The 21421-nt window shown below is 39.8% G+C and overlaps 2 protein-coding genes across 2 annotated transcripts in view; one reads left to right on the forward strand and one right to left on the reverse strand.

Annotated features, from left to right (window-relative positions):
- The window catches only part of LOC129091026 (cone cGMP-specific 3',5'-cyclic phosphodiesterase subunit alpha'-like), a 29004-nt gene extending 11024 nt beyond the window's left edge, over positions 1 to 17980 (forward strand). Inside the window, exons 11-31 of the mRNA XM_054598442.1 lie at positions 9558 to 9710; positions 10783 to 10872; positions 11025 to 11165; positions 11272 to 11346; positions 11486 to 11550; positions 11808 to 11874; positions 12345 to 12392; positions 12543 to 12692; positions 12931 to 13074; positions 13396 to 13461; positions 13745 to 13900; positions 14202 to 14309; positions 14826 to 14935; positions 15029 to 15116; positions 15207 to 15307; positions 15521 to 15628; positions 15789 to 15852; positions 16493 to 16567; positions 16676 to 16759; positions 17665 to 17818; positions 17940 to 17980. Coding sequence (XP_054454417.1) covers positions 9558 to 9710; positions 10783 to 10872; positions 11025 to 11165; positions 11272 to 11346; positions 11486 to 11550; positions 11808 to 11874; positions 12345 to 12392; positions 12543 to 12692; positions 12931 to 13074; positions 13396 to 13461; positions 13745 to 13900; positions 14202 to 14309; positions 14826 to 14935; positions 15029 to 15116; positions 15207 to 15307; positions 15521 to 15628; positions 15789 to 15852; positions 16493 to 16567; positions 16676 to 16759; positions 17665 to 17818; positions 17940 to 17980 — 2088 coding nt within the window. The remainder of the gene's footprint in view (positions 1 to 9557; positions 9711 to 10782; positions 10873 to 11024; positions 11166 to 11271; positions 11347 to 11485; positions 11551 to 11807; positions 11875 to 12344; positions 12393 to 12542; positions 12693 to 12930; positions 13075 to 13395; positions 13462 to 13744; positions 13901 to 14201; positions 14310 to 14825; positions 14936 to 15028; positions 15117 to 15206; positions 15308 to 15520; positions 15629 to 15788; positions 15853 to 16492; positions 16568 to 16675; positions 16760 to 17664; positions 17819 to 17939) is intronic.
- On the reverse strand, positions 1105 to 4219 carry rbp4 (retinol binding protein 4, plasma). Its single transcript, XM_054598443.1, has 6 exons — positions 4113 to 4219; positions 3738 to 3840; positions 3385 to 3521; positions 3116 to 3222; positions 2001 to 2213; positions 1105 to 1815 (listed from the first exon to the last, which is right to left on the reverse strand). The coding sequence occupies exons 2-6, from the start codon at positions 3837 to 3839 to the stop codon at positions 1772 to 1774; spliced, it is 603 nt and encodes a 200-aa protein (XP_054454418.1). The 5' UTR covers position 3840; positions 4113 to 4219; the 3' UTR covers positions 1105 to 1771.
- Positions 17981 to 21421: the final 3441 nt, after the last annotated feature.

The following is a 21421-nucleotide window of genomic DNA, read 5'->3' on the forward strand; positions in this document are numbered from 1 at the left end:
TAGTAAAGGTCCTCTCGGGAGGGGAAAGGGGGTTAAGTTGCTTTTATTCCTGCCATCTTGGCAATGTGACTCGATGGACTTAAGACGGACAGTCGGACACTGCTATACTGTCATCTTTTACATCATTGTTTTGGACAGCTTTGGTCTGTTCTGCTGGTCATCTTTGTTTGTTTTTTCTAATCATGTGCTCCAAAGTTGTTCTGCCATGCACTGTACTGTACAAAAGTGCAATAAAGATTGAAATCTCTTTCCAACACAACAGTCCTTTGTGTGCTTTGTGTCACATCAAAAGGTAATTCAGGACAAATAGTGTTTTGAACACAATTACAGAATAAAATAAAAACAAGGTTATACAATGTTGCCAACTACACAATCTTTGCTTGCTTTGTCTGTTTTTGTACCAGTTTCAAAGTATATTTTTCGTGGCACTTGATAAACATTGGAAAAATAGGGGCTGAGATAAAGGTTGACGAGCCTGATGTGATTTGACTTTGTGTTGTTTACTTAAACTGTACTTTGATACTGAGAGGATTAGGCATCATAAGTGTATTTGTACAAATACAAAGTGCAAGTGACGCTGATGGGAGTCTCATTAGTTTTCAAGTTTTAGACAAGTTAAGAATTCGACATGATGGCACGACATTAAAAGTTAAGTAATCAACTGATTACAATTCATCCAGCAAATGTTGAGGGATTTCATTGGATAAGTGAAAACTTGAACCTGTTGTTAGACGACAGTCAGACACAGTTTCATGTGTTTAAACCCACCCAATGAAATAAAAAAACGTATCTGGACATACTAACGTACATATATAATAAGCATAGTTAATATAATATATTACAAACTTGCACTAAAGATGTGTTATGTTAGGTGCACAGTTACAGTGAAGGAAGTAGTTGCTAGAAGCTCACTTCATATCATTGCTTTTTAATGTTTATTTGCGCAATTTTGAAAGAGATTAAAATAAAACTAAATACTGCATGTTCTTGGATATTGATGTATTTTGATTGACTGAATCCAAAGGCAAACAACATGAATTCATTATTTGCAATCCTGTAATACAATATAAATATTTCAAGGCAATCAAAAATGTAATGAGCCAACACGGTATGAATGTTTTATTTCAAAAACTGGATCAAGAAGTATACATCATATAATCAAGTAACAACCAAACTACTATGCCTATATAGCACGCAACTTAATATGTATGAAGGTTTTTTAAACAATATCTTCTTTTGTGCTACAAAATATTGTATGACGTTTTCAGTGTAAAAGCAAAGTCAGTGACTTGTGAACCTAGTTTTGTGGTTGAAATAGTGTTAATACTCTGTAATGCGGAGAGTTTAGGCTTCACTTATAAAAGAGATTTTCACATCTGATTATTTGTCACATTCAGTGATGTGATATGTCTATATTTATCACTGGAACCAGAGAGCAAGTTCCACTGGTTTGCTCTGAAATTCCAATACAAAAAAACCTGAATCATGTTGAGGATAAGACTGAAAAAGGCCCAGAATCTCCTACACTAATGGGGACATTTTTTTGGAGAGTGACAACAAATCAGCACCAGTCTTATTTCCTTTTTATTTACAGAATGTCAATGTGACAGTTTGTAGTTCGCCATTTTTAGAATATTTTGAAAGGAGAATGGGCTGCTTTTCTTCAGGGACAGCAGAGGAGAGAGAACTCTGGTGGGATTCAGTCCAAGACAAGCAGGCGGTGGTGGTACACAGTCCCGGGGGTGGGGGTGGGGGTGGGGGTGGCGCGTCATTAAACATTACTAGGAGTGACAGATTGGCTGGCCTCGCAGAAGCCTGCAGTGGAAAGGACACAAACAATTTGCTCACTCCAAAATACCACATGATCATGAAAACACAAAAGTAATTATCTCACACATGCAAAAAAAATATATAAATATGAACATCTGTTATATCATTGGTAATATTAAGCTTTCTTGGTGATAAATTCATAAAACAAATGAGGATTCAGTTAATCTCACCTGTGTGTACAACGCGTCTGTATTTGCCCAGCAGGCAGAGGTCCCTCTTCTTCTGGACGACATTGAACTGGTCCTCCGCCCTCAGACCGGTCGGATGACGAGAGAAAATGAAAGAGTAGCTGTCCAGGCAAGTGCCGTCCGAGTCTACCTGTCTGCAGGAGTAGTGGATGGCGTAGTTCTCATAGTCGGTGTCAATCACCCAATGCTCATCGTCTTAGAGCAGAGGAGGGAGTTTGCAAAGGAAAGAGAGAGAGAGTTTCGATTAGACCAAACCATCCTTTTATGATTTTATAACCATATTTTAAACTTCTGCAATATGTATGGGGCCGAAAAAGTATGCTACAGATTACAACGGACATTCACTGTACATCTCACGAGTAGTTTATATCTCAAGTACTTAGAATTTTTTGTATATGGAGGCTTTTTTCACAAGATAAATACTGTTTCGTTCTAAATTTAGGTAAAGATCCCTTTAACATCACAAATATTTTACTTGAATATTGACTCATGTAAACACACATACAGAGGTACCCTTCTATTTAACTCACAATATGCCATCATCATTGATCAATGTTTGAAACTTTAGAAAAGATGGGATTATCTGTCTTTCACACTGATTGATTTCTGCTTGCAGTGGACTTGAGTACTCTTGTCAATTTGTTTAGACAAACATAGGGGCGGGAGTTATAACATAGAGTCCCATGACAGCATAATCAAGTAAACAGCTGATGCAATTATATCAATGGGTCTTATGGGTAATACTACAATTGATACTGAAAATGCAATTTTACGTAAAAACACAACAGTTTTGTCCGCACTGGGATCATGGTGCGATTTTAGAGATTGAATGTGATGTCAGAGTTACACTACATTAAATTTGGACCCCATCATTATGTAATTTGGTTTGATTCACTCTCCAGGGTCAGGGTCACAGAGAACCAAGTGCTGCAGTTGATGATTAAACGAAATCAATAGTTGTCTGGAGGTCACCGATCCCTTTTGCAATGTGATATTAGTGACTACCAACCGACAATGCCTAAAGCTTCTGACACAAAGAAATCCGTGTCAGAAATTCAACTTAAGTCCTTTTCAGTTATAAATGTTCCTCAACTTACTTCCGGTCTGCAGGTAAGCTGCAGCTCCCCAGTACCTCATCCTGAACTTGGCAGGGTCAGTGGTATCCTCAAAGGTGGCGAACATGCTGGCACACATTTCCCATTGGCTAGAGGTCAAAAAGAGAGAAGGGCATAACAAAAAAGATGAGACTAAGCGGATGAGATAAAGAGGAGAGACAGTATGCTGATTTAAGCATAAAACATGGGGCCACAAATTCACAGTTCAAGCGGGGGAAAGGTGAAGCTTCACAGTGAAGAACCGAACTCACTTGAGGATGATAACTCTGCCCTCAGCGGTGGCGGTCATTTTGCCATCAGGTGCAATTATAAATTGGGCCACGATGTTGTCAAGTAAGAACAAACCCTCTGGGTCCTTCTTTCCTACAGCGTACCATGTCCCTGCATACTGTGTCAGAGAAATACAAGTGTAAGTGCACTTTGCTCCTCAATGCTTTATTTATTACAAGTAAATTAATAAAATATTCATATGCAGTCTAATAAGCATTACACAAAATCATTTAAACAGAAGTTATATTCCCTACTATTTCTAATCCTCAAAAAGTACAACAAAGCAGATATAAACATGATGCTAGAACTAAATGAAACTCTTTACACTACTTACCCTTGTCCTGTCAAAGTTCTGCATGACCTGGATGCTGGCCACCTCGCAGTCCTGTGCCCAGGACAGAGCCAGGAGACAGAGAGCCACAACGTACCTCAGCATTCTTCCTCAGAGGAAGGAGAAGGGAAAAGTGACAAAGAGGACATTTGCATTTGTCAGCCACATTGCCAGGTCATTCACGTCTTTAAATAAAGCGTAATAAAGTGTCATAAAACTCCACTAACTCCTTTTTTAAAATCAAAACACGAAATAAAAGAATCAAGATTATTTCAAAGAACTAATACTAAGTGTGAGGAAAAAAAAATACAACTCTGGCAAAAGCACCAAACAATTTCCCGTTCAGGATGTAAAAGTAAGTCCATTTTCAAAGCATACCTGTTTAAAGTGGAGAGCTCACAAAGATCCTCTGTTTTTCTGGCATTGTTGTGTCCTTATATACAGCTGGCTAGTATTGCGTAACATCTTGCGGAGATCTGAACCTCCCCTGCTCTCCCCACAGCTAGCTTGCCTTCCACTGGATAAACATTTACATAACTGCAGACCCCGGTGCTATTGATTTGTGTGTTCTGCACATTGGCCCCACCACCCCTCTGTACCCCCTTAAAAATACGTTCCCCTGTCAGAATCAATGCTTTCTTGATTTGCGAGCAGAGCCAAGAGGACCATCTGGAACACACTATAAGCATGCGTAGATACAAACACACATTAGTCACACTCCAAGGGCATACAACTTCTCTTTAAAGCCATAAATCTAATTTAAATGTGTTTGTGTGCATGGACTCAATGAACCCCCTTTGTTCATGTGAAAACAACTGGACTGAACTGAAGTGTTTCAGCGCTTTCTTGTATACCAATAAAATATTTCAGGGGGTGTACACACTTCCCGGCAAACATTCATATGATTGCATCACTAGTTGACTTGGTTTTCCTATCAGCTGATCCTTTTAGGACAGTGTTTATATATATATGGTGGGCAAAGTGCACTTTAAACAAAAAATACAATCAATGTGAAAGAGTAACAATCACATCATGTCAAAGCACAAAGTCTGGGGTTCAAACACCATCAATGATGATGGGATTATGTGCTTTAGCTAAAAATGCTTGTGAACAGACATGTGTTTTGTACCAAAAGTCTGAGTCCAAGAAAGCTAAGAAAGCTAATGTTAATTGGCCCCATGAGGGTGTAAACCCATGTGTACAAGAACCTTTTTATTTTCAAAAGCTGTTTTCCCAAGACCAGGGTCAAACAGCTTGTCCCAGTTTCCCGACTTGTTTTGTTCTGCTGTTCCAGGTTTGTGTGATCAAACAGTATCATTCACAGATCAAACATTAAGAGAACTTTAGTAACTACTCTCTACTACAGGTCTGTATTTCACCTGACTTAAATCTACTGTGGCAGGCTTTTATAAATTGATGCTGTTATTTTGCACTGAGCTCATGTAACCAGTCCTCGGAGGTCTTGATTGAATAAAGAGAGCACAGCCAAACATCTGCAGCTTGCATAACCAAAGCCCCAGCCAGTGGAAAACAGCACAATCACTCATTTCCAGCAGAAATAATAGCAGCTGGAATTTGTCCAGAGGCAACATTTCATAATCATGAAGATTGGCCAAGGAACTCTATATATACGATACACCGCCTGGCTTGTGTATGCATTTTATATTTTTGGGCAGTATTGTGGTAAATGTAATGTCATGATTAAAGCAAGAGTCGGTTTCTTGCTTTGATGGGGTGTTAAACTTAAAGTGGGATTAGGCAAACACCCTCATTTTTAAATACACTGCTTTGGAGCTTTAAAGAAATGAATGACATCAGTGAAGTAGGGTTTTAGCTGAATTTTGGGTAAACAGAGTGTTATGTCCACTCACCGAAATATGATATAGTAATTTAAATAGATTGTACCAGTGTAGTTTATAAACTGAAATGATTTGATGAAACAGATTAAGCTTTGTGGAGACTGCACCAAATAAACGGCATTTTCACAAACTAAATTGTTTTAGTTATGAACAACAACAAAAAATTGTAAATAAGGTTAAGTTTGGGAAATTTGTATTCATTGTCTAAAGCAAGGCCATGCAAGATGGGATATGACATTGTTCTTCTTACAAATAAAAAGTTTAAATCATAGGCAATACTACAAATTGCTCAGTTTAATGCCCACAAGTGTTTTGGTTATACAGTATGGTATGACCAGTAGCCTTAAATGGCCATCTTGGCTTATTCTAGCACACTTTAGAAACACTGCTGTTTGTCTGACGTCACTGTGTCAGTTTGCTGACTGTTTACATATGGTCCAATTCCCAATCACTCACAGTCAGGTCATCGATTGGTGTCTTTAATGCAACCGGTTTAACTGAATCTTGAGAAATATAAATAAATTCAATGTGCCGTAATTCTGTAGTTGCTTCTTGTAGCCACAGTGGCCGCTGTTTGGTAAAAATTGACATAGTCTCATTTTAATAGGCAGTCCAAAAACACACAAAATGAAATAAAAATATTTTTATTCCACTGCATAAATGTGTTATCACTGAAAACAATCAGGAAAATAATGATATAATACAATTTTATTAAAGCTAGGGTTGGTAATCTTAAACTAGCAAGAGTACGTTAGATTTGAAATAATATCCAACCAAAAAACCCAGACTAGTGTTGCAAACTCTTTCCAAATCAAAGCAGCTAGCAGCATTAGCTCCAACGCTCGCTAAATCTAGCAAGAAAGTCGGCCACACTGAAAGCCCGTCCCTTCAGGCCTCCTTCCAAACCCCTCCCCCAAAAGTATTGTAATGAATGTAAGAAAGTGGCTTATGTGCTCTCATGCACTCACAGCTGTTGAGTCTAGCAGCTTAATGAGCGCACGAGCAGAATACGTGCACGCTGGAAGCCAGGTGAATGGAAGGGTTCATCACAGATACTGGATTCTTTTTGCAGAGCATTTCATTCATTGATTGTGGTCAGGATGTAATGAGAGTTCAGAAGAAAAAAAAAAATCAAAAATGTTTTCTAAGATTACCAACCCTGGTTGTAAGTAAGAAAACAAAATATTGGAATTGGCTTCCAGAAATATGTCATCATTCATCCTACTCGTCAATATATTTGTCTTGCCTCTGTGTTTTCTCTCTCACACTAACAACCAACTGACCTCTCCCACTGTGAAAAAGAACTGCTCTGATTTGTTGCCACTGGGCCTCACATCCACACACCCACCTTTTATAGTTCTCCCTTGATTCGCTTGCCTTAATCCCTTAAGAAAAGAAGAAAACTGGGGAACTCCTTATCTTGCCAGCTTGCCAGCAGCTAACCAGACAGCACACTCAGTTAATAATAGCCAGCCATCTTTGTTTAGGGCTTTGTTCCCAGACATCCAAGTCCAACTAATTGGCCAATTTCCAGATCTAGGACAGAAACCTCCACGATGATGGAGATCTAATTAGAGCGCGCAGGTAGGCCGTTCACACATTTACCACGACCATCGTGGCTGTGAACGCCATCGCTGCCAGTGGCTTTCATTACCCAGGCACATCCTCCTCCGTAGCAACAACAACAACAACAACGAGGACAGAACAGCGCTAACACCTTATGCAGGGCTGGCTCGCTAAGAAGGAAACCAGATACAGAATGTCTCCTGCTTGCTCAAATTGCTGATTAAATCGTGTTGAGATTACACATTGAATATTGAAACAATTGGAATGGAAGTCCAGTACCTGGCTTTAAAAAAAAAAAAAACCTGGGTCGTTAGCAACTCTATTCACTGAATGTTGAGGTTCTCTGAATGTTGAGGTTCTCTGAATGTTGAGGTTCTCTGAATGTTGAGGTTCTCTGTAGATTTCCCCGCTGCGGGACTAATAAACGATTATCGTATTACTAAGTGAGTAATTTAGAACTGAATCAAATGTTATTTGTACATTATAATGTGTTGCAATTGATATTGCATGAATGTTGAGGTTCTCTGAATGTTGAGGTTCTCTGAATGTTGAGGTTCTCTGTAAATTTCCCAGCTGCAGGACTAATAAAGGATTATCTTATCTTATCTTATTTTATCGTATCTTATCTTATCTTTAGCAGAGAACAGCTCCAGCGGGGCATTTGAGCAGCTAGTGGTTGGACTTAAGTATCGCTAAGGTGTCCCAGTGTCATGTTGGGGGATAACTAAGGGGATTGGTTGAAAGCAACCTGAACCAATAAGGTTCCTCTGTGTTGTGTCCTCATGTTTGTGGGGATTTGGGGACCAAAGACAGCGCGACCTTGGTCTGCGGCCACCTTTCGCATCCTCTCCCGGTGACATTTGACCTGAGGACAGTCCCACTCTCTCCCGTGTTGCCCGATATAAAATGGGACGCTGGGATTTGCGGGTTAAGGACGCTTAGAGCAGAGGTTTTAATGTCATGACGTCACATTAATTAGCGGCCTCTTTGATCCTTTCAGCCTCTAAGCCCATTCTGTCTTATTCTGTCTGTCGGCGGACACGGGATGTGTCACTGACTCCCTCGGGGACCGTGGAGGAGAATGCTGCTGGTCCACCCGACCCTGTAGGCCACCTGCACAGCTCCCCTCTCCAAATTTTTTTATTTTTTATTTATGTTTTGACTTATCAGTGCAGGTGATGCTTTTGTGAAAAAAAGTTGGAATATATACAACACAATTTTTGTTGTTTGAAATGGCTGACAAGGATAGCGTGGAGAAATACTTGGAGAACAACCCGCAGTTCGCCAAAGAATACTTTGATAAGAAGGTGCGCGCAGAAGCCCTGTCCGCCGCTTTCTCCGCACCTGTCGACATCAAAGACACCGCTTCTTTCAAGGATGTTAACTCTGTGCAGGAGGCTGCCATCATCTTCGAGCTGGTCCAGGAGCTGCAGAAACAGGGGAGCATGGAGGAGTCCCTTCACAAAGTGTTGCAAAGGGTCGCCCTGATCGTGCAGGCCGACAGGGTGGGTTTTTACTTGAACCGGGCGAGAAACGGAATACCCGAGCTCTCCAGTTGCCTCTTCGACGTCACTCCAACATCCAAATTCGAGACAAACATGGTGGATCCGCAGGCTGAAATCGTGTTCCCTCTCGACATGGGTATCGTCGGTCACACTGCGAATTCCAAAAAGCCACAAAACATACCTGATGTCTCAAAGGTGAGAAATAAGGTGCTCCGCGTGACTCTGTTAAAGATGAAATGGAGATGTTTCCTTGTGTATGCGATGTTATTAGGGAAAAGTGTCCCCTATAGACTTGGTGGGTCTTTAAAAAAAAGTTTCTTTATATGCTGATGATTTGTTAGAGTTCTTTGCTTTCTCTGCTTTGACAATAAATGACTTCAAATATTGATATTGAAATATATTGGTGATACACAACTGTGATGTCAAAATAAGTGATAAGACATATTGAGGGAAAGGGTTTTATTTGTACATTATGTGATTTCCTATAGTTTTATGACTTATTTCTATTATAAACATCAGTTTTAGAGTCACAGAAACTTGGCAAATATCAGAATCATGTTTTCAGATCACTGTCATGTGTTGGTGCCTATAGCAGCCCTTTTAGGCATCAATTGGATTATAAGAATAGTTAGATGAAGTATATTAATATATACTAACCCATCTTGTCCATTGACTAATATAAATGCAGCATGAAGATTAGACAGCGTGCTGCCCTCTATTTGAAAAAAAAATTGTTTTGTATGTATGTTAGTTACATGCGATTACTGAGTGTATGCAATCATATAATTGCATAGAATGAAATGTATGGTGTTATCATTAATGTGCTGTTTAATATCAACCTGGATTCAACCAAACCTGACATGAAGTCTTTCTTTTTTTCCCCCCCAATACAGAATCCAAAGTTCTGCGACTTTGTGGACAAACAGACTGGATACAAGACTAAATGCATGCTCACTTTCCCTCTGATGGCTGATAAAGAGTGCCTTGGAGTAGTCCTGGCACTAAACAAAATAGGAGCTGACGCGTTCTCTGCAGAGGATGAGAAGGTGAGAGATTATACTTGTTGACGTGTACATTCACTCTTTAACATAGTGATTTAGTGAGTGAGCATGGAACAGGATTGTGTTTATACACTCTTTTCAGTCATAAATTTACTTGAATTTGACCCTTCTAGTATCATTATGAGGTCATCTTTGTCTTGAGAAGCAGCAGCTAAAGTACAGCATATTTTGCAGGAATGTCTGCTACTTTAAAAAACCTGCGTCTGCCATTTGAAATTTGCAAATAAAGATTGCTGTAATTACATCTCACCAGTAGGCTGTAAAAACCCTCCAATTATGTCAGTGGGAGCCAATCAGACCTGACTGACTTGATTTGGTTGCTTTTGAACGTTCGACTTGAATAAAGGTGTAATGATTTAACTGTGAATATGTTATCTTTTTAGTCTATAAAGAAGAACATTCATACGGTTATTTAGAAGCAAAGAGGCAAAGAATGAACTGGGTCAGATGGAAATTATGTTTTCACAGACTCTTGAGGTTACACTGGTAATCAAAGGAGCTGAAAAAGAGAGTAAGGAGATCTAAAGAGAGGACTGGAAGAAATGATGCACAGGGCAAATGCTTTAACTGCTAAGATGCATAATAATGTTTGGAATCTCGGTGTTCTTTGTGTCCAGGTTTATACTTCTCTTTCTCTTCACATATTATCTCAAAATTCTTGCATCTCAAAGATGTAAACTTAAATTTCAAAGATCAATCATCAATCATCAAAGGGTTTGTCAATCACAAAGACCTATGAAATGTCTTCCTATGTAAACGTACAGCATATGTGTAATTTGTGTAAAGATTAGCCAAAAGTGGATTTAAAAGACCTTATGAAGTTTGACTTGCCAGAAAGAGTTGTGTTTAAGCAATGTTTTATTGATTAAATTTAAATTTAAATTCTTAGGATACATACTCTACACACCCATCATTTTATTTTACAGTTCACTCTTAATGACAAATCCTAGCTTTGCTGTGGGAAATGCAGCCAAACCGGAGAAAAAAAAAAGTTCTGCCACAGTCTTTAATCTGCTGTTGTGTATTGATGAAACCTCTAATCTCATTTGGTCTTTAGCTCTTCCACAAATACATGAACTTCGCCCAAGTCATCACCCTGCAGCATTACACATCCTACATGTTCAACGTGGAGTCCAGAAGGAGTCAGGTAAACTGAATCTCCCATCATTAGGCATTGATGGATACTCTGACCCCTGTTAGCTACCTCTAGGTATTTATAATGCCCTGAACAGAGCTCATACTATATGCCCTAGCTAAACATTGAATCACCCACATTCATTGCTGTTCTTTTTCTTATAGGTGCTTCTCTGGTCGGCCAGTAAAGTGTTTGAGGAGTTGACAGACATTGAGAGACAGTTCCACAAAGCGCTCTACACTGTTAGGATCTATCTACAATGCGAACGATACTCAGTGGGCCTGTTGGACATGACCAAAGAGAAGGTTGGTCTTTCAGAATAGATTGAGTTTTGCAAACAGGATTGAAGAAGTAGCATTCATGGTTAAGGGGCGTAAATAACTTTTATTGTCTGTGTGTTTCTTCCTGCAGGAATTCTATGATGAATGGCCGGTGAAACTGGGAGATGTGGAACCCTATAAAGGACCAAAAACGCCAGATGGCAGGGTAACAAACCAACATTTTTCTACTTGTTAATCCAGTTTTTGTGACATGTTGTTCCTTTAAATCTGACTCACTTCATCTTTCTATTGTCTAAACTGAAGATTATTCAGTATTTTCTAACAGGCTTCTGCTTTTTATACAGGAAGTCATCTTTTACAAGATCATTGACTACCTCCTGGAAGCCAAAGAAGAAATCAAAGTCATACCGTGAGCATCTACTCAAAGGAATACATTTCAAAATACAGCATAAAAACGAAAATAAAAGAGCAATGTTCACATTTTGAAAAGTCTTGTATCAAAATAAAAGTCCTATCTAAGTTTTTACTAAGAATCTGATCTTCCACTCTAATTAACAAAAATATTTGTTTCTGAAGAGGCAACATACTCCATAATGAGCGTCAGCATGGTTGAACTTGCTGCTCATAGAATAACTCTGTATTTTTCTCTCTTTCACCCTTTTTCAGTGGTCCGCCTGCAGATCACTGGGCTCTAGTTAGCGGCCTACCGACATATGTGGCAGAGAATGGCTTCGTAAGTCTCTCACTGTTGCTGCAGGGCAGTTTATTACGAAGAATGACTCGAATTGTGAAAGCATGAAAACATACCTACATCTAATGTAGTAACATAAGAATGTAATGAAACAAAGGGAGCAGCAACACATTTAGTGCAATATAACATATAACATGCAAAAGACACTTATCAGTAGGAATACTGTACATGAAGTGACTTGCTGCAGTTATGTGTCCATTTCTTTTCCTAAATACGTTAAGCACAATTTAGATAAAAAAATGAATTAAATCATTTACATTTATTAAATCCCAATTGTTTCTACTGTTGTCAAAAACAAACATACTAAAATACCATAAAGTAAATTAAACATGACTTATAATAATTAGACATTGACAAAAATTTAGACAAAAGTTGTTGCAATGATTGATCAGAAATAGCAGCTGTGAGTAATGCCTGACTTTAATATTTTTGGGCCATGTGTCTTCCTGCAGATTTGCAACATGATGAACGTGGCTGCAGATGATTTCTTCAATTTCCAGGTGAGGAGACTTTTACTGTCCATCCACCTTCCTTTACAATATGCAGATGTTTATATTTTTTGTATCCTGTCTTGTGTTATGCCCGTGCTCAGGAAGAACGGTTTAAAAATAATTGCAAGTTCTGAATATTTTTTTTTCAATGTCTTTCAGAAAGAGGCTGTGGATGATACCGGTTTTGTCATCAAGAACGTTTTGTCGCTGCCCATCGTCAACAAGAAGGAAGAAATTGTGGGCATCGCCACTTTCTTCAACAGGAAAGACGGCAAGCCATTCGACGAACACGATGAACAAATCACCGAGGTCAGCACCAGGCATTCTCTCTCACTTTTTATATTTCCTGTAGACACAAACACTGGTATGTGATGAGGCAATAGTCCCAAAACTGCAGCAACTTCGTAATGCTTTGAGATATGGGGCCTGTCGTAGTACCACCCAAGTTAAGAAAACATTATTCACCACCTCATTCGCTCAGATGCTTCTTGTTTGGGTGTATATCTTTTTTTCTCTCATTCCTTCACATTCTCATTGTTTCCGCCAGGCCCTGACACAGTTCCTGGGTTGGTCAGTGCTGGTTTGCGACACGTATGACAGGCTGAACCGCATGGAGTACAGGAAAGACATTGCCCAGGAGATGCTCTTGTACCAAACCATGTGCACCAAAACTGAGCTGCAGTCTATACTGGTCAGTATCAACCTGTCATTCCTCCACATTGTTCTCTCCAGAAGCCTACCTTTGAACTCTCAGCATTCTATCAAAAGGAGACTCGAGCAGGGATTAGAAATAGTCAAAGGTTATTGTGTGATGAATTGCTTTTTGAGTAGCAGTCCTCTGATAGGATCTATTGGAGGACTAATTAAAGGTCTGATGGAGACAATGACACATCAGTTACTGCTTGGAGCACTTGTCTGAAGTGCTTGAAACATCTGTGGGTGGTGGCAGCAAGTTCATGGGTTCAACGTAAATTCAGTTATAACTTATTGATCTTTTTTTTCTTTTAACCAGAACACCAATGAGAAGTTTGACGCAGAGCCTGAAGACTGTGAACAGAAAGATATGTACAAACTGTTGGTATGTTTTGCTTTAACCTTTAAGACAAAAACCTCCAATAAAATGAAACACTCAGACACATACAATTACTACATTACTCACTTATCAAAGCTTAAATGTATGAATAGGACTATGAATCTGCATATTCATCCAATTAATTAATTTGATATGTGCATTATTCAAGATTTTTGGAATTGGATTTTGGAAAGAAGAATTCAATTTCATTATAAAACACATTTTGACTGTTAACTACCTTTGAGACTCTACTTTTTGAGTATTCAAAGGATGGATGTTTTTTTTTCAGAGAGCAACCTGCCCGGCTGCTGACAACGTCAACGGAGAGAATCTCTACCTGTTCTCCTTCAGTGACTTCCCCGTCTCAGAGTTCGACCTCATCAAAGCCGGCATTCGCATGTTCTTTGAACTCGGAGTTGTTGAGAAGTTTAAAGTTCCCGCAGAGGTGAGTCACGTAGTCAGACACTTACTTCGATCTGTCTGCCCTAACAGGATGCTCTTAATGTTTTTTTTGTTCACCCCCAGAAGACTGGGATTTTAATAGTATTTTGTTTAAAATGCATATAAAAAAAAGCGAGAATTGATGAAATAAAATGTTTAAATGCAAACATATAATCCGTGTAAATCATTTAGAGTGTTCTGCTGGGAAGAGAAACATTTCCATCCTATCACTTTGTCTCTTCCTTTCTCTCTGAATCATACCCACCCTCTCACCCTCTCTCCCTCCCTCCCTCCGTCCCTCTCAGACTCTGACCAAGTGGATGTACACAGTGAGGAAGGGTTACCGTAGCATCACCTACCACAACTGGAGGCACGGCTTCAACGTAGGCCACACCATGTTCTGCCTGCTGCAGGTAAAGCTCACAAATGAACAGGAGCATCCTCAGAGTTGTTGTAGTTTAATGTCTTTTTTTTTTCTCCACTTCACAACCGTCTGTTTCTTGCACACAGCAGGTGATGCCAAAAACTTTTACACTACAGCTCGCTGCACAATATTTCACACAATACATGTGGTGACAGTTTAACAGGCCCCCAGGTTTACTAGAATGTGTGGACCACCTATGGGCTCATAACATGTTTAATTCCATCATAAAGCTAATTGAGAATTGCACCATTGCAGGTGAAACATAGTCCCCCTCCACATTTAGTATTTATTATGACACAAGAGCATCACAGAGAATTCAAATGAGCATTGACAGTTACCAATATTTTTTCTATATTTGAATGGTCTTGAAACAGGCTGCAAATGAGAACACCATTTTTCATCATGGACTGAACAGTTTGTGCACTTTCATAGGTGGTTACAATCTATAGCCACTCACCCAGACACCTGCACATGATACACCATGATTTGTCTGCTCTGCCTACAGACAGGGAGGCTGAGGAAGTACTACTCTGATCTAGATGCCTTTGCCATGGTGGCTGCTGCTTTCTGCCACGATATCGACCACAGAGGAACCAACAACCTCTACCAGACAAAGCAAGTCATAACCATATTTTATTTCTGTATCTGTGCTTTTGGAAGCATATTTGTGTGTGTATGTGTAACCTGGGTGCTTTTATTTTTCTTTAGGAGTGGATCTCCTCTGGCTAAACTCCATGGCTCCTCCATCATGGAGAGGCACCATTTGGAGTACAGCAAGACGCTCATGGGTGACGAGGTACGGCATAATGACTGGATGATAAATGTAAAGATGTCAGACTAAAGAGGTTGCACACACATTTTGACTGCTCTTCGTTGTCTCGCTCAGACTTTGAACATCTTCTGCAACCTCCAGAAGCAACAGTTTAAGAACGTGCAGCACTTGTTTGATGTCTGCATCATTGCCACCGATCTGGCCCTTTACTTCAAGTAAGTTCTGTGAAATACTCAGACTGCTCCCACGCTACCGCCACCGACTGACTTATTAATACTGATGTTGCTCAAAGGTTTAGCTGCCGCAGATTAAAGTTCACATCTCTACTTGTGTGTTTTACTTTTGACTGACTCGGTTTTATGGAATCAATTTGTGTTATTTGCTTAGTTCAGTTTGTCTGATTGATTGTCCGCCATCTCATCACGCAGAAAGAGAACCATGTTCCAAAACATTGTGAATGCCACAGAGCCAATGCCAGATGAAAAAGAGGCCATTGCCTTCATTTCCAACAACCCCACCAGGAAGGAAATCGTGATGTATGTACCTGATTCGAGCCCAAAGATAATACAGCTGTTCATTTTAACTTTGAAATGTGTTTGTGAGAAGATTTCTGAGAGAGAAGACCTTTGCATCATCATCAGCAGCAGGGTGTCATATTGTCCTCCCTGACTGTCTGTCTCTCTCTCTCACCTCCAGGGCCATGATGATGACAGGTTGTGACTTGTCAGCTATCACCAAACCCTGGGAGGTACAAAGCAAGGTGGGTGGCCTTCATAGACCTCACACGGGCTGATTGGAAAAATATATAGAGAGTAACATTTTTCATGTCACTTTGTTCTGCCAAGACCAACTGATTGTTCTACATGTCACATTGTTTTATCCTGCCTGTCTTCAGTCTTAGATTGGGTTATTCAGCTTGAAATATGTTTGGTTTTAGCTCCATTATTTTAGATTTATTACATCCAGAAAATTAAAATAGTCATTAGGCCGTATGTTTTTATGGGTAGTACGTCCAGGATCACGTTGATCTAATTTTCTTCAAATTCTGCACAAACATCCACTTGGAATTAATGAAGATCTATTATAATATGAAGTTCAACGTGTATCGTGATCACAAAACAGGTTTTTGGACCATAACGCAAGAATTCATATGCTAATTATGACAATTTCACTCACGTCTAATGGGATTGATATTTTGGACAGACATGGATGTAAACTACAACATGACTGATAGGCAGAGCCATACAACCACAAAGCCGTATTTCTAGTTTTGCTCTTGAAAATAATAGAAAAGTGTAGGACCAGATAACACAAGATAAAAGAATGTCCTGGGAGTGAAATTTGTTTATTTGCACTTTTGCCTCTCACACCCAATCATTTCCTCCTCTTGTCTGTTTCAGGTGGCTCTGATGGTAGCTGCGGAATTTTGGGAACAAGGAGATTTAGAGAGAAGCGTTTTGGACCAACAACCAATTGTAAGGTTCATACCCCTCTTGTGACTTCTCTTCCTTTCACATTATTATTTCTTTTTAGGTTTCTCAGGGTTGCTTTTCTTTTGAAACTCTCCCCTCTGTCTCTCTCAGCCCATGATGGACAGAAACTGTTCCGAACAGCTACCCAAGATGCAGTGTGGTTTCATCGACTTTGTGTGCTCATTTGTGTACAAGGTAATAAACAGCTTTTACATCACACCGCAGAAAAATAAGGAGAATGATTATAATACACAATGAAAGGGAGGTGATAGTTTCAAGATGGATCTCAAGGCGTGAAAAAAGACAGACATGGATTTTGCAAGAAGGGAATCTGGCCTGTGCTCTGTGTTGCAACAATTCATCTGTAACTGCTGGAATTTAAACACAACCACAGTCCAAGAGGGGCATGGCAATTTAATCTAGCTACTATCGGATTTTGAGTTGTTTTGATTCAGTTCAATTCAATTATTTTTTTATACTTTCAAAGAGCGAAAGCTATACAAATGTAAAATGCAAAAATAAACTTAATCAGCTCATTAACCTTACCCCGAGGCTCTAGTTTAAAGTCTGACTTCTATTTTCAAGGCTATAACATTTATTTTCAAGCTCACCTCCGACTGTGCGAGCTGTGAGGCCTGGTGTGTGTGTTAAATTGTTGAAAATACAGTGTCAGAATGGTGTAGATCCAACTCCGTGTTAATAAAGCACTTTGTAGATGGGAACAGAAAACAGCATGCACGCTAGATCTATAATAGTACGAAATGGCCAGTGAGTGCAATCATTTCTCACACTATTATTAAATACAGAGCTGTTGTTGGAGCTTAAACCACCTTAGGTTGGACAGCAGGATGTCTAGAAATGAACCTGTTAGACACGGCTGGCCCCAAGAGGAATGTCAGCGAGCTGTTTTTGAGGATGGTATTTGGACAAGAAGACACACATCCATATAACTCATATAAGTCCCTGTGGACTTCTGGTCTAAAAGGAAACTCATGTATTTGCAACACCAACCTTTTCCTTCCTTTAAGTTCTTCTCCCTCTATGCATCCCACAATGTGAACCACACATTTACATCCAGTGTATTTTCTTTCATTTACCAGGAGTTCTCCAGGTTCCATAAAGAGATCACGCCCATGTTCGATGGTCTGAACCACAACAGGTCACAATGGAACGCGCAGGCTGAGGTATACAACGCAAAGATGAAGCTCATTGAGGATCAGAAGAAGAAACTGGAAGAAGATGAAGCCAAGAAAGGTAATGTGTAAAAAAAAAAAATCCAAAAATGTGTATATTGGTCCAGTTGATGGCCTGACTGAAGTTCAAGAGGCTCATACTGTATTCGTAATTCTTTTTTTATTTATGTGTGTTTATCTAGCTGGTGGAGATGCAAAGTCAAAGACCTGCACCATCTGCTAAGTTCCTCTGGTGCTTTGGATCTGGACTGACGCGGTCTGGTTAGGAGTAATCTAGCCTATTCTGGTCTGACAACTAGTCTAGTCGGAGCTTGACTAGGCCAGCTTGGTCTGGTCTGATCTACACCAGAGTAGTTCTCTCTGGTTAGGTGCTGTCCGCTCTGGTGCAGTCTAGTCCAGCCCTGTTTGGTCTGGTCTGGTTCAGTGTAGCCTACTCTAGTCTAGTGTATTCAGGTCTGGTCTGCGGTCCCGTCTGCAGTCAGCCTTACTTTTCTCCAAGAAGGGAAGTGTCAGCAAACATCACCAGGAAATAATGTTGGGACTGCAAGAGAAGCCTATTTGACTCAGATGATGTGATGTATTTGAAACGTCGTCCTTCACGCAACCAAGAACTTAAAAAAGAATATCTTCATGGACAACGTATATTGCCCTTTAATATAATTGATAGCAATAATTGAAACAATCCTGACATGTATGGTTTGAAACCATGGTTGGATGAGCTCAGAAGCTGTAAGACAATGTTCCAAGTCAAACTCTTCAGTATGAATAGCTAAACTAGGTGACAGCATGTTCTGTATGTGGTGTGTATGCATGCCAAAGCAATAGTTTCCACACAGTGTTCCCATTGGCAGTGGGTTACCGCACAGTATAGTAGTACTGTAGGTTGCACAATGCACTTAGCTGCTGCTGTTTTGGCAGTGGCAGGTCATGGGTGGAGGGCGGGTGGGCAGGCAGGGTCAATGACCTAATAACTTTGTACTCACTGGGATCAGAGGAATGGGTTTAATATTCTGTTTTTGGTTAATATTTAAACTAGCATGAGTTGTGGAATTAATTCCTCGAGAACGAGAGAAGGAATCTGAAATATTGTAGTGCTGTATAACAAACCTTGAAGCAGAGATACAGCATTGTGACAACGTGCATTCAACAAGGGCTGATGTTCTCTTACCTCAAAAGGCGCTGATGAGTTGTGTGAGGGTGTATTTATTTTAATATGCAATCTATCTATATACTTTTTTTTTTTGGGGGGGGGGATTCTTTGTCTGACAATTTTATACTTGAACTGTCTTCACCCATGAAGAGTTTGAGATGAGTTTCGTGACCGGGCGTTCTGAATCTGTGAGCAGATGCATGCTAAAATCACATTCAGGCATCTAGAAAATGTTTTGACTTTGGGCAACTTTATTGTCAGCTTTTTAAAAAAAAAAAAAAAACCTGTAAGCTGTGATCATTATGTCCAACGACCTGGAAAAATAACACCAAAAAAGAGGAAACATGCATAATATTTACGCCAGTGTTTAGAGCCATATCAATTCAAAGAAGATAACTACCTTTAAATGTGCATGATTTCACATGTATATAGTCGATTACATAGCGATTGTAATATATAAAAAAAAAAAAATTGTGTAAACTTAAGAATAACTGAAGTGTAAAATGAACTTGAAAGTGTGTACCAAAAAAAAAAGCAACCTTTCTTCTAAGGAGGCAAGAGTCAAAGTCAGTCGAACAGTGTGCAGTAGATCTGCCTCTCCTGTAAGAAGATTGGATAGGATTTGATTTGATTGCCAGCCAGCGTCTGAGATCCACACAGCTTTAGATTTTAAATACCCTTCTTACAGAGGAAGAAAGCAGGCTACCAAAGCCCTGTGTGCATGTGCAGACGATTTGTGTTTAAAATGTGTCAGATGCAGCTATAGCATCACTGATTGTACGGTTGTACAGACCTTTATTCACTGACGCAACAGTGTGATGAATCGCGCAATAACTGCTGCTTGATGTCAAGTCGGTGTGAATCTCCACGTTAAAAATGTATTGAGCTTGATCTGGCCAGACATCCGAGTTCACCCAGCGTTCCCCAGTGCGCCTGCTGAAGCACTTTTAGATATGACCCACCCGGGTTAAAAGACAAGCTGCGCCTCTCAACTTCCTGTTGCACAATGTTTTCTCCTCTAATCAACCTGGCATCAATCAAAGGCACTTAATCCTATCAGAATGGCTTTGGGACTACCTGGAAACTCCTCTTCCGCTGCTGGAGGTGAAGTGAGGAGCCCTAGCTGTGCAGAAACATTCACTGGAAGCGATATGTTTTCACTATTTAACCATGAATTTACCTCACTGTTCCTGCTGCACACATCTTTCTCCATTGATATAAATAGCCCCCTCGCTTTCCCTTTGTGAGATACCAAATAACGCTCTACTTATCCCATCAACTGTCTTTTACACATTAGAAATCTATCATTTGACATATGAGATGACCTCTACTCTATGTATGTGTCATGAAATGTAATATGTGTAAGCAAATAAAGGAATTTATGGAAGAGTAAGAACAGAGAGAATCACTTTTTCCTCCATATCTAAATAGATGACACTTTATTTCTTATTAGAATGAACTTAAAAAACCTTGAGCTTAGCAGCGACAGCGCTCGTTCTTAGTGATATATCGTGCAGGGATCTTAGAGGCTCCAAAGCTGGATGAGCCTCTGGGGAAAGAGGATCAGTGGATTGGTTCTGATCCCTGCTCGATACAGTGTTGTCTGGCTATTTTCTTCAACGTCCTGCCGTCTGCAGATTCTGCATGCAGAAAAGCTGTGGTGTTCGTGTCATTATTTGAAGTGTTCAATAATTTAGAATTCAGTAAACTCCACTCAAAAAGGAGTAAAAAAAAAAAAAAAAAAACAGTGCTGCAGCAGTGCACTCCAGAGTGTGTGTAGTTTGAGTGCAGGATGCTTCAGAGGACATTTGACAAAAGAACACACAACAAGCCCTATAATCTATCATTTGGCAGGACCATTTAGTTTGCTAAACCCCTGCATTAACACGACCTGTCATTCCCCTGACAATTTAGGGGTCGGTGGGTACAAAGCTGGTCCCCTCTTGAGACTGCAACCCCGGACACCTCTCTTCACAGGGCCCCCGCCTCATCATTTCTATGTTAAACTAAAAACAGCTCAACTTATTTACATGTCTCCATATTCAAAAGATCCTGAATTTTCAATCGGGGAGAAAGAGTAGATGTAAATTTAAGAACTTTAAGCTAGCTAATTCTACTTCTAGCCATTTAAGAAACAAAAGTCTTAAAATGTGGCAGGAACGGGAGCTTTAAATTAAAAAAAAAAAAAAAAAAAGTAGTTATTTGGGATTTATAAATTCCTCCCAGGACGTTCACAGTGGCCCTAAATGTGCGCCATGTAAAGGCGAGAATCTTTAACCGAGAAAACAGAGGTTGACAGCACAATCGATCAGCTGTAACCGATCCAGGTGTACAAGTATAGCCAGGGGCCAAATTAGATCCCGCCGCCACTCAAAGAAACAACCGTCTGTTTTTACTCAACGTACCATTTTACTGCACTTAACCACCTGTTTGCAAAACACTGCCATGAATCATTTCTCCGGAGAAAGCAGAGAAGTGAAAACAAGACAGACAGGCAGTCAGGCAGGCAGAGCA

This window comes from Anoplopoma fimbria, chromosome 5, assembly GCF_027596085.1.
Source record: "Anoplopoma fimbria isolate UVic2021 breed Golden Eagle Sablefish chromosome 5, Afim_UVic_2022, whole genome shotgun sequence".
Lineage (NCBI taxonomy): Eukaryota > Metazoa > Chordata > Actinopteri > Perciformes > Anoplopomatidae > Anoplopoma > Anoplopoma fimbria.